The sequence below is a fragment of the Mesoplodon bidens genome (assembly GCF_964165515.1).
Source record: "Mesoplodon bidens genome assembly, chromosome: X".
NCBI classification, from domain to species: domain Eukaryota; kingdom Metazoa; phylum Chordata; class Mammalia; order Artiodactyla; family Ziphiidae; genus Mesoplodon; species Mesoplodon bidens.
Genome location: NC_138163.1, coordinates 20,585,556 through 20,604,364, shown reverse-complemented (window position 1 = coordinate 20,604,364; position 18,809 = coordinate 20,585,556). Strand labels below are relative to the sequence as shown.

General features: G+C 36.8%; 1 protein-coding gene across 3 annotated transcripts in view; it reads right to left on the bottom strand.

Moving 5' to 3' along the window:
• ATP11C (ATPase phospholipid transporting 11C (ATP11C blood group)) overlaps positions 1-18,809 on the bottom strand; it is a 167,422-nt gene that overhangs the window by 79,841 nt on the left and 68,772 nt on the right. For all 3 annotated transcript variants that reach the window (XM_081223177.1, XM_081223176.1, XM_081223178.1), the window contains exons 2-5: positions 13,408-13,527; positions 5,881-5,970; positions 5,030-5,110; positions 3,113-3,220 (exon numbers count right to left, since the gene is read on the bottom strand). In XM_081223177.1, coding sequence (XP_081079303.1) covers positions 3,113-3,220; positions 5,030-5,110; positions 5,881-5,970; positions 13,408-13,527 — 399 coding nt within the window. The remainder of the gene's footprint in view (positions 1-3,112; positions 3,221-5,029; positions 5,111-5,880; positions 5,971-13,407; positions 13,528-18,809) is intronic.

The window sequence follows — 18,809 nt, the reverse complement described above, 5'->3', positions numbered from 1 at the left end:
ATATGCCAACAGATATATACCTAGAAACATACAACCTACTAAAACTGAATCACGAAGAAATAAAAAAATCTGAGTAGATCCAAAACTAATGAGAAGATTGAAGCAGGAATCAAAAACAGAAGAAAAGCCCAGGCAAAAACAGAAGAAAAGCCCAGGATCAGATGACTTCACTGGAGAATTCTACCAAGCATTTAAAGAAGAAATAACAATCCTTTCCAATTCTTCTAAAGAATCAAAGAGGGGGGAACAACCCCAAACTTATTCTATGAGGCCAGCATTTTTCCCTGATACCATCACCAGAAAAAGACACTACACGAAAACTACAGACCAATTTCCTCAACGAATACTGATACAAAAAATCTTAAAATACTACCAAATCAAAATCAACAGCACATTAAAATGATCATACACCATGACCAAATGGGATTTATCATTGGGATCCAAGGATATATATATGAATATCAATCAATGTAATGCAACACATAAACAGCGCGTTGCATGATCCTCTCAGTCAATGCAGAAAAGGCATTTGGCGTAATTCAACACCCTTTCATGGGCTTTCCTGGTGGCACAGTGGTTAAGGATCCGCCTGCCAATGCAGGGGACACGGTTCGAGCCCTGGTCCAGGAAGATCCCACATGCCGTGGAGCAACTAAGCCCGTGCACCACAACTACTGAGCCTGCGCTCTAGAGCCCACGTGCCACAACTACTTAAGCCAGTGAGCCACAACTACTGAAGCCCGTGCGCCTAGAGCCCGTGCTCCACAGCAAGAGAAGCTACCACAATGAGAAGCCCGTGCGCAGCAACAAAGACCCAATGCAGCCAAAAATAAATAAATAAGTAAATAAATATTTTTTAAATGGTTAAGATGGTACATTTAGTATTATGTGTTTTTTATCCCAATAACACAATAAAATAAAAATAAATAAATAATACCTTAAGACTAGGATAAAATATTTGGAAAAGACCCATCTGATAAAGGACTGTTATCCAAAATATACCAAAAAACCCCCCAAAAACTATTAAAACTCAACAATATGAAAATGAACAATCTGATAAAAAAATGGGCAAAAGACCTAATAGATACCTCATTAAAGAAGATATTCAAATGGCAAGTAAGCATATGAAAATATGTTCAACACCATATGTCATTAGGGAATTGCAAGTTAAGACAAAAATGAGATACCACTATACACCCATCAGAATGGCCAAAGTCCAGAACACTGACAACGAATGCTTGCCAGGATATGGAGTAACAGAACTCTCATTCACTGTTTATGGGAATGTAAAATGGGTAGCTATGTTGGAGACAGCCTGCAAGCTTCTTATGAACTAAACATACTCTTGCCATATGATCCAGTAATCACACTACTTGGTGTTTACCAAAATGAACTGAAATCTTACGTCCACACAAAAACCTTCATGTGGATGTTTACAGCAGTTTTATTTGTAATTGCCAAAACATGGAAGTACCCAAGATGTCCTTCAGTAAGCGAATGGAAAAATAAACTGGTACATCTAGACGATGAAATATTATTTAGTGCAAAAAGAAATGAGCTATCAGCTACTGGGAAGCAGCCGCATAGCACAGGGAGATCAGCTCGGTGCTTTGTGACCACCTAGAGGGGTGGGAGGGAGGGAGACGCAAGAGGGAAGAGATATGGGAACATATGTATATGTATAACTGATTCACTTTGTTATAAAGCAGAAACTAACACACCATTGTAAAGCAATTATACTCCAATAAAGATGTTAAAAAAATAAATAAATAAAAATAATAATTTGGACAAAAAAAAAGAAATGAGCTATCAAGCCATGAAAAGACGGAGGAAACTTAAATGCATATTACTAAGTGAAAGAAGCCAATTTGAAAAAGCTACATACTGTATGATTTTCACTACATGACACTATGGAAAAAGGCAAAACTATGGAGACAGTAGAAAGAAGAGTGGTGACCCGGGTTGGAAGGAGGGATAAATAGGCAGAGCACAAAGGATGGTTAGGGCAGTGAAATGATTCTGTGTGATACTATAGTGTTTAGGTCATTATACATTTGTTCAGACTCACTGAATATGTAATACCAAGAGTGAACCCTAATCTAAACTATGGACTTTGGGTTATAATGATGAGCCACTAGAGATTCATTGATTATAACAAATATGCCACTCTGGTGGGGGATAATGATTATGAGGAAGGTTGCACCTGTGTGGAGAAAGGGGTGTATGTCAACTCCATAATTTCTGTTCAATTTTGCTGTGAACTTAAAACTGCTCTAAAAAGTAAAGCTTACTATTAATTAAAATAAAATCTGTTGGGAACAAAAAATATTATTTGATGTGGGCAAGTCTAAAATTTTATCGACAGGACTCTTATTGGGTAATACGAAACAATGATTAATTTGGATAAAAATTAAACTGCCTGAGATATTAAAAAATAACAGTACCTTAGAACTATCATACGTTGCTGGTGGAATATAAAATGGTATATAGCTGCTGTGGAAAACAGTTGGGTGGTTCATGAAAAAGTTAACCATAGAGTCACCACATGACCTAGCAATTCTACTCCTACGTATATACCCAAAAGTATGGAAAACAGGTGTTCAAACAAAAACCTGTACATGAATATTCATACTACCAATATTCCTAATAGCCAAAAGGTAGAAAAAACCTAAAATGTCCATCAACTGATGAATGGATAAACAAAATATGGTATAGCTATATGATGGAGTATTATTCAATCATCAAAAGGAATGAAGTACGGCTACATGCCACAACATGAATGAACCTCAAGAACATAACAATAAGTGACAGAAGCCAGACATAAAGGCCACATAGTGTATGATTCCATTTATATGAAATATCTAGAATAGGTAAACCCACAGAGACAGAAAGGAGATTAGTGGTTGCCAGGGCCTGGGTGAGGGAGGAATGCAGCATGACTACTTAATGGCTATGGGGGTTTCCCTTTCCAGGTGGTCAAAATGTTCTGGAACTAGACAGTATTGATGGTTGCACAGCACTGTGAATGTACGAAATGCCACTGAATTATACATTTTAAAATGATGTGTTCTTACTGTAATTTTAAAAAAGAATGAACTACAAAACTTAATACCTTGATTTTTTCACTCTCTTTTCTCACTCGCTTTGCATTTTCAATAATGTAAACAGTGCTCTTGTTGACTTCATTGTCAGCTCTGTGCCTCAGCCAATCCTCATATCCCTAGAAGGATAAAAATAAGGACATAGTCAAGCTCACATAATGAAGTAAAATTGTTAATAAATTTCTATAACCCCCTCTATGAGTCACCAGCAGGTATTTATACTTACAGTATTAATTTCAACTCAGAATGCTAAAGAGACAACACTGTAAATTTTTGCAGCAAAAACTAAGATATGCTTTCAAAATACCCCCTATAGCTTTATTGCTTTAAAAGGTTCCTGCACTCTATAGATAAGTATTAAAAAAAACACAGGCATTCTTCAATTGTGAAGGACTATGATTTATTTTTCTAATTCTGCTCTTATTCAACTTAATGTTCATTTTTTCCACTCTTTAATTTGAAAAAAGTGTTATTTTCTTATAGACCGAGTCACTTAAATATGTTCATGTATAGTAGACCATTGGAGTGATCATCTCTGAGGAAATATAATTCCTCCCCAGGGACAGAAAATAGAAAAGGCAAGGAGGATTATTTTGGAACAGTATCTATCTAAAACTGTTGTTTTAGAGAACGATGGTTAAACTTCTCCACTGACTTGGTGACAAAAGAAAATACAAATTGTTGTTCATTTTTTAGAGTTAGAAGTAATCAGAGTTCATTTTCCTTTGGGTTTCCTTTGGTCTAGAGTAAATTTAAGCCAAAAGAACTAAGGATGGAGGACGTTCATTTGTTTTAGCATGATCTCCTTTTTTTTTTTACATCACTTTGCTTTCTTTCTTTATAATAATGAGTTTACCTTTTCAAATCTAACTGTGTGAAAAATGTCTTGATCGCCTTCCCCTTTTTTTCTCAGCTGCTATATATCCATTCCTCTTATGTCCTTCTTTATGGCAATGCTAGGCTATCACTTCATATGTGATGTCAGTGAGGAAAGAAAGGCCCCAACATGAACTAGTACTGGGAGTAAACTGAATCAGTAAGAGCTTTTGAAAACCATACAGGCTATTCTTGGAACCAGCAATTCTATGATGTTAAAGAAAATAATCCTAACAGCCTAAGGAAATAACATTCCAAAAGTCTTTATTCAGCAACCAAACACTTGATAAAATATTCTTGCAGTTCCTGGTAAGCAAGATAGAAGACCAGATAAACCCAAGAGGAAAGATAACCATGTTCCCAATATTGTTAAGCAAACAGTTTGGAAGTTTTGGGGGAGATTTTTTAAAGTACTTTTGATAAGTACTGTCTAAAAGTATCCTTGTAATCTGTCAGGTCCTATGGACTCTCCGATTACATGATAAACATTGCTAATCCACCCCTTCACCTCCAGTTTCCTGTTTCCATTTTCTATTTCATCTGGAATTTTTCAAAGGCACTATCATAAACTGTGACAGGTATGAACTTTGACAAGAACAAAAGCCTCTTCTACCCACGACCCCCTTCCGCAGCATCAGGAAAGACAACAAATTAAAGTAAGAAACTCAAGTATGCTCTTGAGTTCTTTGCTATAGGCAGCAATTTAAAAAGTCCACAAGAATGGGAATTTTTCAGACAGATATAGCACAATGAAAAATGTAATGCACATTAAAAATTCACCTCACACTTCCCCACTGAGCTGCACCTTCTACTTACTCTCCTTTTAGGGTTATATTCCCGCCCCCCGCCAACCACACACAAATAGGAAGAAAGGAGCAAATAAATTAAAGATGCACCTTACAATAATTTTCATGTGTTTTCAATAAGAACAAAATATAAACTAAATTCATCAAGGATACCCACTCGATATAAATGTGAAAAAGAACCTTTGACAATGAAATTCAAATCAGACAGGACTGAAATGCAAGTATAATTGTAAATTAGAAATTTACCTGTTTGATGGCTGTAACAGTTATAACAAAGAAAAGTGGAAGTCCACTGGTAACTGGGCTAGTTGGTGTGTCTACTGTGACCTAGGTAAAGAAATTAAGTTGAAAGTAAAATGAAAATAAGCCATTAACTCATATGCAGCACTTACACACTACAAACATTTCAGACAGAAATGCAGACAAAACATATTCCGGTAGCAGGGTGAATGTTAACTTTCATTAAAACAAAAGCAATCCACACAGCTGTAAGTTTAAGAAAATAGTTCTAAATTTAGGCTTAGTTTTCATCCCGGCTTGAACTAACCCCTTGATTGAAATACATCCATTCATTTACCATCTATTTGTTGAGCACCATTCTGTCACCCTCATGCTATTATCAGCCAGGATCTAGAGATGCTGCTTTATTTTAAACAAGATGGAGAAAAGTCCCTGCCCTCGTAGAGCTGGCAGCTTACAGTGAAAACCAGATATTAAAACAAGTGAGACACTGAGGTTTGAAGAGTAAATAGAAGTTAACTAGATGGAAGGGAGGGCCTTCCAGGTGCAGTGAAGGGTGTATGGAAAGTCTCTATGGTAGGAGGGCATGTGACACCTGTAAGAAAATAAAGGAAGCCAGTGGCAAAAGAGCATGTGGTATGAGATGCAGACTAGCCTAGATGTTTTACTAGAGTTATCTAGTAAAAGAGCTATTTTAGAAATATGTAAAATCATATATATCTTAAAATATAATATTAGTATTTTAACAAGTCTTATTATAATAAGCCCTGAAACAACTTTTTAATCACAGGGCATTTTAAGGTTAGAAATGGATTGAAACTTGGTTAAGGAAATTAAGTTTCTAATGGAGCTCTTACCTGTACAAGGAAAATGATGAGAAAATAAAAATTTGCAATTCTTCTGAACTGTTCAAACAGATTCTTTGGGAGGAAATTCCAAAGTGTATACTGTAAGGGGAGAAGAAAAAAAAAGATTATTAGAAAGGAAACTTGAAAAATATTAATAATAATTACTCATGATTCCAAATTATCACAACACTTTGAAAGCATGTTAAAACCCAAACCTCATACATATAAATAAGCGTGTACTTAGAGGTAGAGTATATAAACGTTCTTTTCAGGAGTGAAGTTTTCACTTGGATCATTCCAATTGGGCCATCTAGTCCCACAGCTTTGCTTTCCCCAACCCGATCTAAATTATGTTACCTTTTATCTGCTCTCATATCATCCTATACTTCCCTGATAACACTCGTTTCAGTGAATAATTATATGTGGGCGTAATTTAATTAAAGTTCCTCCCTCAATAGGCAATGAGATCTATAAGGGCAGATCTCATCTGTCTTTTTATTACTTTTTCTCCAACACCTAGCACAATGCCTGACATAAAGTAGACAATAAATTAGTTGGATGAGTGAATGTACTAATTTAATTAATTCCTTTGGCTGAGCTAACCTCTGGAATCTTGATCATCATCACAAGTATAATTCTGTCCCTATCACCGCTTCCCACCTCTGTGACAGCAGAGGTGTACACATAACCTTGGGTCATAGAGGGCTTTCATTTTAATCAACAACACACCAACCTGTGCTTTGGTAACTGGTAATAGGAAAAGGTTTCAATGCTAAATTGTACATGGGCAGGTGGAGAAAACTCTTGGGCCAACTGTCAAATCACAAAGACCTTCTTTCTCACTGATACCTTAAGCTCAAGGACTAGGTAATTTTAAAATCACCAGAAGTTGGATTTTCTAGATGTCTTAATAAAGAAGACCAGAAACCAGAAAGAAAGGTTTCTTAGCCTAGATCTAAATTTATACTTGAATGGTCTCCATATGTGAGAAAATGTCCATTATATTAGGTAGGGTGACTGAAAAAGCCAAAGTTGTAGAGCATGATACGACAGATGGGGATTTACTACTGACCTCTCTTTAAAAGGTGTATGGGCTCAAGGTTCCACTAACCTAGAAGGTTCTTCCCCCAGGGTTCACAGAAGTACCTCAGGGAAGCCCATTCACAATGAAGTGCATAGGGCTTCCCAGGTGGCGCAGTGGTTGGGAGTCCGCCTGCCGATGCAGGGGACGTGGGTTCGTGCCCCGGTCTGGGAGGATCCCACGTGCTGCAGAGCGGCTGGGCCCGTGAGCCATGGCCGCTGAGTCTGCGCGTCCGGAGCCTGTGCTCCGCGACGGGAGGGGCCGCGACAGTGGGAGGCCCGCGTACCACAAAAAAACAAAACAAAACAAAAAAAACAAAATGAAGTGCATAATTGTGTGTGGATGTGTATCACTTGGGAGAAGAGAGTCCACAGTTTTCAGGTTCCCAAGGCAGCTTGTGACCAAAAATAAAAGGGATCAAAACCACAGATCCAGCCACTCTGAAGCTGCAGTAGTTCAGATCAGCACTTAACTGTCCTGATAACTGAAGGTCTGTTTTCTAAAACAACAAACTAAACTCCAAAAGGCTAACAGCTGAGCTTCTAGTTTGTTGACCTTCTGTTCCTTAAGTAAAGGGTTTTTAATTAAACAAACAAACATTAGGGACTGTTAAGAGTCCTCTGTGGGGTGTTAACACATTGAAAGGGAACATTTTTTGTTGCTGTTTCCAGGCCTCCACTGTTTGTTTACCTGTGTTTCACTAAATGAACTGCTTCCTTGAGGAACTCTGGTTATTCTCTTTATAGGAAACTATTGCAACATGCCCTCTTCTTTCCTATATCAGGTCATGAACTGCTAAGAGGTCAGAGAGCATATCATACATATCATAAGATCACTTCCCTTCTGTGCCTACAACAGCGTGCAGCATGTAGAAGGCATACAAGAAATTTTGATTAAAACCTGTGTTTTGGCTATTTCTTCCACTGCTCTAACTAAAAAGCAAATTCAACTTCTCTTTATTATAATACAAATGCAATATAGCATACATTATTTCAATGCAGTTTTCTAGTAAAACTAGAACTAGATTATGCTCACAAGAGTCATCCCACTTGGTGTGCAGTGCATTTCAGTTCAATTCAGCAAGCACCTACTGTGTGCCAGGCAGTGGTCCAGATAACAAAGATTTCAGCAGGTACAATAAAGGTCAAGATATGGCTTTTCTACCCAGAAGGAATTTATGTTATAGCCAAAAAGACAATCATGTATTCACTCAATTTAATGTGGTAAATGTCATAAAACTAGCATGAGCAAAATGCTATGGGGATACAGTAGAAGTTATGATTTTTTTTCCTACCCAAGAGAAGCCTGAGAAGGCTTCAAAGAGCAGGTGACTTCTGAACTGAGCCTTGAAAGATTAGAGGGAGTTTACGTGGTAAATAACCCAGTGCAAGAAGGCACAGAGCCATGTAAAAGGAGATTGAATCCATGATCCTTTCTCTGTCCCTCAAATCTAGTTCTCTTTCAGGATGTCCTATTTCAGTGAATGACAAGGACATCTACTCAGCCATGTTATTCAGATACTTGGAAGATACCTTTAACCATCGGTTACAAGAAATTCCTTACCAGTCCTGCCATTTTTGCTTCCTATATATCTCTGGGACATCTTTCCGTATTTGCTACCACCGCTGTCCAAGCCATCATCTCTTACCTGGATTACTGCACTGGCCTCCTAAATGGACTCCTTGCCTCCACTTTTGTTCCCTTCCATTCCATTTTCCACAAAGCAATGAGAATGACCTTTTCAAAATGTGGTTCTGTTCACATGACCTCTCCCTGCCTAAAAGCTTCATTTATTTCCCACTGTTTGTGAGATAAAGAATGAACTTTAGTCTAGATGCAGACTAAGAAAGGAGTTTTCTAATTAGAACTGAAATTGAATTAAAGCCACATTAATACCAAGTTATTCAAATTGCCTTGTTTACCTAAAAAGTGGACTCTCAGACTTAGTCAGTTGCTACAAACCAAAAACAATGTTAACTCAGGAATAAGATGTTTACAGCATTTGTTTCATATACAATGATGAAAATGGAGATTTTTTTGGTCATAAGTCAGTTCTTGCTCAGAGAAGTAAGTGGATTTCTATACTATCTTAATGTGCAACCATAAACTTAAAAAGCAACCGTGACATTTAGAACATGCTTTAAAAGTTTCTACAGAAAAATGCCAGCTCTCCAAGTATATGCAATGCATTTTTCATCTTCTGTATAGTGAATTAAATAATTGGTACACAAATGTGGCCTCTGATGTGACAAAACTGTGGGTCACCCCTCACATATCTATCACCTAATTTAATTTGAAATCAAAACCATATAACTTTAATAACTTTCCTAATTTAAAGGAGGGAGTAGGAAATGAACCTCAGTTTTGAAAGTCTATTAAATTGAAAAATTTAAACAAAAGGAGGCTTTAGAACATTACTTGTTTGTACCCAAAGTCCAAACATTTTCCAATTTAGCCTTAAAAATGCTGATGGGGAAGCTAATGCTCCAAATAACTTGTTCTAATATTTCTGTGTATCACGAGAAAACAGGGGAGCAGCTAAAAAATGAAGTAGTAACTATTGAAAATAACAAAGTTAACAACCAGTTGCGAAGGGGCTAGCAGAAGGAGCACTGACTTTTCTAACTACTGGGATTTGGATGTGATGGAACAAAATCACTAAACTTGAAGATTAGTTGTAAATAAGCAGCCGGTTGTAAATAAGCAGAGCTGTAGCTTGAATAACTGTTCACTTTGCTAAATGACTGTATCCACTTTATTATCAACTCTCCTTGATGTAGGCATTACATCCAATTTTGAGCATCAGAGCAGTCTACTTCCATTTTCATTACCAATGTCAAGCAGAACTTTCTCATTTTTAAAGTATCACTCTTTCTACCATAAATTTAGAACAGCAAAAGGAGTTACCAAGAGTACTGCATTAGGATTTTAGCTAAAAAGGCACCTTCAGGGAGTTCGATAAGATGCAAAGACATATCTAATAAATTCTACTGAAGGTTCTGACTTTTAAAATGAGGGAAAATGCTAGTGTAATTTTAGGCTTGAAACTTGAAGACATTCTTTCACATAGGAGTAAGTTTAACCTTGGGCATAGCTTCAAACAGTTGGGTGGAGCTCCCTGATTCTTATCCCACTGAAGGGCCTTCAAGATGAGGCTCAGGATTTTTAAAGGAAAAAAAAAATGTAGAACAGAGAAATATGATGGAAGCTAAAGATCTTAAAGATCTAGCTCCTTTTGCTACAGAAGGGGATTTCCAAGTTTTGTACCAGCCATAAAATTCTGATGATTCCCAAAGTCCCTGAAGAGTGTTCTAAAGTAGGAAGGCCAAAGAGAGCAAGTTTTTCTAAAGAAAGTGTTTGTGTTCCCAAAAGAAGAAAAGGACACTCATTTAATAAGTAAATAAAAACAAATTTTTATCAAAGTGTTTATCTTCAGTGTTCCTTGTATTAACAGGACTTATTCCCAATGATATTACATTACTGTTGTCATTTGTAGACAAACAAAGAAAAAGCACCCAATTAAGAGAAAGTTATTTTTATTACTGAATGGTTTAGAAAGGAAATCAACACTTGCTACATAGTTGGAAGGCAGCTAACATATTCTATAAATTACACATTTCCTCAATTAAAAGATTCTGGTGCAAATACAATTAGCCAAAGGGCAATGTGAGGAAGAGAAAGTCAAATTATGAAACTCTTTTTCTCTCCAGACTGGACCTGAAGGCCTCTTTTCAAGAGACATCACTCCACACATTTGAACACAGGAGACTGAGGAAATCAATAGTACTGCTCAGGACAGCAGTAATAATAATAATAATCATCACAGAAACATAAATAACAATAGCACCTACCATCTACTGAGTTGTTACTACATGCCAAGCACAGTGCTTAAATGCTTTCTGTGGATTACTTTACTTCAGTCTTATCACAATCCTATGAGCTAAGTAGTTAATACCCCCATTTTCCAGATAAGAAAATTGGGACACAGGAAGGTTATATGACTCAGTTTAACTTCAAACCCAGGTCTTCTGTCTGTAAGGGTGAAGCTCTTTACCACTACACTATACGCTGTTTTCTTATAACTATTCATTGTACTAAAATTTCATTCTTTTTGTGAAGTTAGTATACTGTCAATTCCTCTTTTTCTGCTCTAGAGCTGTTATGAAAAATAGATCAGTTAATAAGCAGTTAACTAGACAAACTGTAAATATAAAATATTTACAGAGAAAAAAGAGATGTGTTAGTCGATCAATGTAGAAACGTTCACTTCTTTATTCTGGTTTCTAAAACACATACATATATACTGTATATGCAGATGTGTTTAGAAATAATTTATATTTGCCCATGAATTCCTGACCATTGAAAAAAATATGCTATTGCATTGTTTTGCATATTGGCAAAACTGAAGTTAAATAAAATATGAAAAATATTCTATTCTATTAAATATTCTACTAAACAAAAAGAGTTGAGAATTAACTGAGTCTTCTATGTTCTTTTAATATGTAAAAATTCATGGTATATTACAACAAATAAATTATCACTAGGTTCAGTGAAAAGTCACTTTACTATCAGTGTGTCACTTTACCATCTTCCCCATAAAACACTATAGGAAACAATAATCCCCTAGAAAGTATTTTATATTTCACTTGATACAAAAGGAGAGAGAAAACTGAGGGAGGAGCTCAAATTGCAAAACGATGTGAAAACAGCTCTTTATTCAGAGCCACTAGACCTTATAAAGCAGTTCTGCCCCTGGCTTTATCACTAACTCTGCTTCGTGACCACGTCACTAACTTAATTTCTGTGGGTTTGCTTTCTCCATCTGTAAAATCAGCGAGTTGAACAAGAGGATCTCTTATGTTGTTTCAGTTCTATAAGTCTATGATTCTGAGCCAAAGGACTACTATTGATTGTTTTCTTGAATACTACAGGGTGGGTCACAATTTTCAGTAAAAGAACTATTCACTATCTTGGGCACAGGTATGGAAACTTCTAGCTGAGGAAAAATTTCTGCCATAAGGTTAAAGATTAACAGGAAACAGACATTTTATCCAAATACACTCAGAGTGTTCTATAGCCCAATAGATCTGCTCATTAGGCAATATAGTTTTCATTCATTCTGTCCGCATTTTACATGTTACTCTCCCAGCTAAGCATAAAGTGTCTGTATTTTTTTAACATCTTTATTGGAGTATAATTGCTTTACAATGGTGTGTTCGTTTCTGCTGTATAACAAAGTGAATCAGCTATACATATACATGTATCCCCATATCTCCTCCCTCTTAGAGCCTCCCTCCCACCCTCCCTATCCCACGCCTCTAGGTGGTCACAAAGCACCAAGCTGATCTCCCTGTGCTATGCAGATGCTTCCTACTAGCTATCTATTTTACATTTGGTAGTGTATATATGCCCATGCCACTCTCTCACTTCGTCCCAGTTTACCCTTCCCCCTCCCCATGTCTGTATTATATCACTACCCAAAGAGAAATCGCATGTACGTTTGAAAACCGAAATGTTAACTTTGCAAAGGAAGGGCATAATTTTGTGTTTCAGGTCCTTGGTGTTTGCCAGTATGCAGTGAACCAACTGTCACCAACATGTGAGATCTACCTTACCAAGCTGCATTAGGAAGTGAGGAAAATTATCAAGATCTGTGCCATGCTATAAGAGATAGCAGTGGGCCAGCAATCTAGCACCTAGCACCTAACCTAGTCAGTCAAAGGTAAAGATAAGCAAACTAATACTTGTAGAATGATGACTACTGGATACTAGGATCTATAAAGAACGCTGTCACATAAGCTCTATTTCACTAATGAGGACATTCAGACTGAGAGATTAATTTGGCCAAAGTCGCACAGCTAGTAAATGATCAGGCCAGGATTTAAACAGGTCTTCAGACTTTCAGGCCACTCCTTTTAGTATTACACAGTGCTAAAGTAAGATGATTATTCAAATGGTAACACAGCTACAGTGACTGAACCCTTAACTGTTTAAGCAGTGTACAGAACAGAATGTACCCGTTGGGACCCAGGAGTGTACTTGAGAAGCTCTGCAATGGAATAGAAAGAGACACAAATGCCATTCTAAGATAACACCCTCCAGAAGAATGTAAGTTATTTACAACCTAGTCCGTCCACTTAAGGGCAATTCAGAAAGCTCTGGGCAAGTAAATAATTCCACTTTTAGCACACTTTAAGACTTAAAGTCATACATATAATCAACAGGCAATGTGAATCATAGTGGAGGGCAAGTAAATGATCTTTCAGCTGTAACAAGACATAGTGATGCTTTTTAAAAAACTGCCTTTTGGTGGAATAATTACCACAGTTCGTCTATGATTGGTGTAAGTGCACATCCAGGTATGCACATATAAATGTATCAGCTTCCAGCAAATATAAAAATAAGTTTTATCCGGCTCACGATATGAACATCTATTGAGTTAAAAAACAACTTACCTTAGATGAGACTATTCTATTATCACAAAATTTTTGTGCAATGTATGCTTCTGTTTCTGAAACTGGATGACTGCCAACAAATACTGTGCGTGTACCAACTCGTTTCTCTTCTCCAGCACACTGACCAAGAGAAAGAGGAAAAGTCAGTTTTTCATCACATTTCTCCATGCTTCTACCAAGCTCAGAATTCTTGTCTTAACATGTTTGGCTATTGTCTACAGAGAGAGAGTAGTAGGGGGAGAGGAGAAAACCTTGTTAGGAAATTCAAACTCCACTAAGCTCTTAGTTGCTGACTTAGTGAAGATTATTAGTAAAAGTTTTGTTTGAGCCAACTGCTCTGAGGCCAACACTGCAATTCTAAATGTTTAAATTGAAGTAAGTATCCTAGAGAAACAGTATTTTTACTGCCAATCATTTTTCTTTCATCCACAGAGTCTCAACCATCACTATCACAGCAACATACTAACTTAGGAAAGGTCAGATTGGGAATATTTATTTTATTATACAACAACTATTGAGGACAACCTTTGTCAATTTCCTTACTAGACAGCAGAATGCTCTAAACACAAAATAATTGCTTATAAATACACAGGAATATACTGAATAGAAGGGCTGCCTCTATTAATGGAATGATCAACTATTTCTACAAAGAAAAGTTGTAATTCTTTGGCTTTACAAGGAAAGACATTCTTCTGTGATCTCTCAGAGCCTACTATCAAAAAGTCCCATTTCACACAATGCAGCTCTAATGCCCCTTTTATATTTTTAAAAAAGAGGTTCACTGAACCTAGAAGTCGCAGGGTTGAGCTCCATTTTTACCTCACCCTTTTATTTCACTGAGGCTTCACTGTTTCCTTATCTTAAATCAGGATAATATACCTTCTTATATAAATCTGGGATAATCTCTTTTGATGGTACTATTTTATCATGTTTGAGACAACCATTTTTTTAAGTAAAAGGAAGTATGATAAAAACCAATATCCACTTACATATTTCCATTATTTTTAAAAAATAGATAATTATAATTTCCAACCTAAAATGTTTTAAAGTATGTAGCCACAAAGATTTCCCTTCAATGATATATTTAAAGGTCAAAGATATAACTCTCTACTCCCAAAATAATCATTTTAAGCAAGACTACTTAGAGGTTGCAAAGTTCTCCAAATGTCTATGCTTGGATGTATTCCAGTCTGAATTTTTGTACCTCACATAGATATAGGGAAAATAATTTTTCACATTAAAAGAACAAGAATTACCCTAAAATAAAGATAAGACCTCTTGCCTCACCATTTTCATTTTAAGCTTATTAAATAATTATTTAGTGGGGTATTGCCTCCAAAATCCATAGGGAATCAATGGAAAATTAAATGAGATAAATTGAAGTAGGAGAGATTTAGCCTGTATATAAAGGATAACTTCTGGAAATCCACCCTGGCATGCGCTAAGGGAGCACTGAATCTATGGCAACCTGGAAAAAGTCAGTAAGTCATCAATGCTGGACAACTTAGCTACTTACCTGCCTGCCCCAAGACAGGGCATTAGAACAACTGATTGTACCAGGTCCTTCGCATGCTAAGGGTCAGTGATTAACAGGTAAATTTTCAAACAGTTCCTGGAAACCAGTAAACAATACCTTTACCAGAATGGTAACTGTATACGTTTTGATTCAGGGACTGACTTTGTTTGCAATTGTAATATACATGGTCTGACGCAGCTTACTGATAAGAGCACTAAATTTTCCATAATATCCTTTTTGCAAATAGTAAACTGAAAGTGAATACACCTGCTTAAAAGTATACTTTATTCTGCTTCCCCTACCCTAGCTTTCTGTTTCAAGTTACGGTCCCAATGTAGTCTCTACAACAGACCTGAACCTATTATGCACCAATCTGAAGTACAGAAATTGTCAAGTCCATATACACACTTACAATTTAAATCCTTTAATTTAATATTCACATGGTTGTTTAGTTTTCCACACATGCAAGAAGTGGCTATAGAGTAAATAAGGAAGTGCTACCTTTCATGCCAGTTCTCAGATCATTCAACAAATGAAAACAGGGAAGAGGAAAAGAGGTAGAAGATCAGTGAAGCAGGATGTTTCCTGCACTGCCAATATAGATTGTTCTCCTCAGTTAACAGTGGCCACTTAAAATCAAACTGAACTAGCACTTCCCCAATTCTGAATTGTCTTCAACTTTCTTCTGTGGCAGATAACAACATTCCAAAGAACAAAAGGAAGGAACAAGCATAAAGCAACTTTTCAGGCACATGATATTTTTATGAATTCCGTGCATTTGCATAGCATTTACAGTTTTACTAAGACCTTCCCCCATATATTACCTCTGATCTCTTTCAAGTAAGGCTTAAGTGACCTCTATCTCCATTAAATTGGAGAAAATGGACTGAAATTGCTGTGCAGGTTTGGGGAGGGGGGAGAGGGGGATGGGAGATCTCAGCAGTGATCATTGCTGGATGTGGAAATAGGAACCCAAGAGAAGTTGTAAAATGTCCACTCCTGAGGATTTTTCAAAAAAGGGCAAAGTCTCCTCAGCTCAGGTGGGTTTGGGTTTGGAGCTGCCTGAGGACTGGGGGTGGGGTGGGGTGAAATAGATGACTTTTCAATGCCTGTTTTGGCCTAAAAATCTGATGAACCCGCAATTTCTGGTAGAATTTGCTGCAACCGTATAACGTTGTTTGGTTCACATAAAAATGGCAAAGCTGAACACATGTGTAAATTCACTGTAATTTTTCACTTGCTGCCAATGTAGTGTTAAAACAGTGGTTTTAGTTGCTGTGATTTTGAATAATGTAGGTGCCTTAGCCAAGGGAGAAGAACTCCAAGTTCAAATTATTAAAAAAAAAATTCCTACTTGGATGGCACACAGTGTAGTCTGGAGTCGGAGTGTATGATTCCTGCCACCTCATAATGAATTTTAATTCATTAGGAGTCCATCCTGTGTTGAAGTGCTTCCCATGCAAATGTTCTTAGGAACAGCATTTATTAAAACTGAAATGTGCTAGCAACAATTCTATTTTAATGATACAGCATACACTACAATTAAAAGGGTGGAAAAATAAAACTGTATTTATAGTATATGAATTAACAGAGAAATCAATTTAATTTTCTTCTTCATGATAAAAATCACCCTTTTGTACTCTTGAATTATACCTCCATACTATAAACTGAATATTGTTTTTTTAAAAAAGTAATTTATATCAAAACATAGTCTCTCAATAAAAAGGGTAAAATGGTACTGTTATTCAACTAGTACCATCTTTTTTAAAATTTATTTTATTGAAGTATAGTTGATTTACAATGTTGTGTTAATTTCTGCTGTACAGCAAAGTGATTCAGCTATGCACATATATACATTCTTTTTCATATTCTTTTGCATTATGGCTTATCAGAGGATATTGAATATAGTTCCCTGTACTATACAGTAGGACCTTGTTGTTTATCCATCCTATATATAATAGTTTGCATCTGCTAATCTGAGGCAATATATTTTTCTAAGAACTAGTTTATTTACACAAGATCATAGCATAGATTTTATAACTCATTAAGTTATTTAGGAACCATTTATGGATAGTTTGCTAGGTCCAATGGGAAATAAAATCATCGATAATGTCAGCTAACATTTACTGAGAACTGATTTTGTGTTCTAAGTGGTTAATACGCAGTATCTCAAGACATCCTTACAGCTACCCTATGAGGTAGATACTCTTATTATACCCATGCCCCAGATAACAGCAAAGAAAAAAATAAACAGCAGCCAAAGTGGAAGCACAGAGTTTTTGCAGCTTGCTCAGCATCACATTTCATAAGTGGTACGGTAGTCAGGACAATAGGGATTTTACAGTATTATAAGGAAAATGTATTACACATAAAAACATTTTAATAGAAAGTAAAAGCTTCTATGCATCACAAGAATTAAACAGAATGGTCAACTAGTACCATCTTAAAATCCTGTGCCTTCGCTTGTCATAAACAAAGAAAGCTGCTGGAATTATAATTCATTTCTTGATTGCCTCTAGACCAGTGACTCAAAAAGAACTGAGGGAAAATTGAGACCTTAATACAAGACTGTCATTATGAAAGCTGGCACAGGTTCTGAAACAGAGCTCACCTCTCCATCCATTCCAGGTGTTGGCAGACTTAAATCTATCACTTAGTCATAGATCAGTGGTTCTTAAGTCTGGTCACACGCTGTCTTTAAACATAATTCCAATGGCTGGGTCTTTTATTTAATATTTAATTTAATTTTTCTCAAAGCTCCCCAGGTGACAATTCTAATTTGTAGCCAGGGCTGAGAACGACTGCTACAGAACCTCTCTCTTTGAATTAATGATTGACCTTAACTAACAAGTTTTTAGTACACCAGCCACAATCCTACACTTTTTAATTAAAATAATTTAAATAACTGGCTTTTCAAAGGATAAAAAAATACAAATAACCATCAAATAGCAACCCCTCTGACCATTTTAAGCTGCTCACAAATGAGATTCTCCTTCAATACTCATTTTGCATGTGGCTAATACCCATCAATTATTCAGATCAATGATAATGAAAATTACAGGCCCTGAAAACACGCAAAGCTACTCGGGTTATCAGCAAATAATCATCGATGTCATCTCCAACGATCACAGCATTAATTTTAATTAATTAACTTATTTATTATTTTTGGCTGTGTTGGGTCTTCGTTTCTGTGCGAGGGCTTTCTCTAGTTGCGGCGAGCGGGGGCCCCTCTCTATCGCGGTGCGCAGGCCTCTCACTATGGCAGCCTCTCTTGTTGCGGAGCACAGGCTCCAGACGCGCAGGCTCAGTAGTTGTGGCTCACGGGCCCAGTTGCTCCGCGGCATGTGGGATCTTCCCAGACCAGGGCTCGAACCCGTGTCCTCTGCATTGGCAGGCAGATTCTCAACCACTGTGCCACCAGCGAAGCCCACACAGCATTACTTTTATTAATCATCAGACTGCTCTTTGTGAGTTACTAAGGAAGTAAGAGGACAGCTCTCCCTTATCGGTGGAGAGCTCTTCCACATCTGTGGATTCAAGCAACTTCAGCTCGAAAATATTTTGGGGGTGGGGGGAGATCCAGAAATTCCAAAAAGCAAAACTTGAATTTGTCGTGCACCTAAAAACTACTTACATAGCATTTACATTATACTAGGTATTATAAGTAATCTGGAGATGATTTAAAGTATATGGAGGATGTGCATAGGTTATATGCAAATACTATGTCATTTTATAGGACTCAAACATCTGCAGAGGGTCCTGAAATCAATCCCCTGCAGATACTGAGGGACGACTATATTTGCTCAAAAATGAACAAAAAAATCCTTATTAATAATCTGAACACTTGGCAATGATTTAAAACTGTCCTCCACATCCCAGCCCAAAA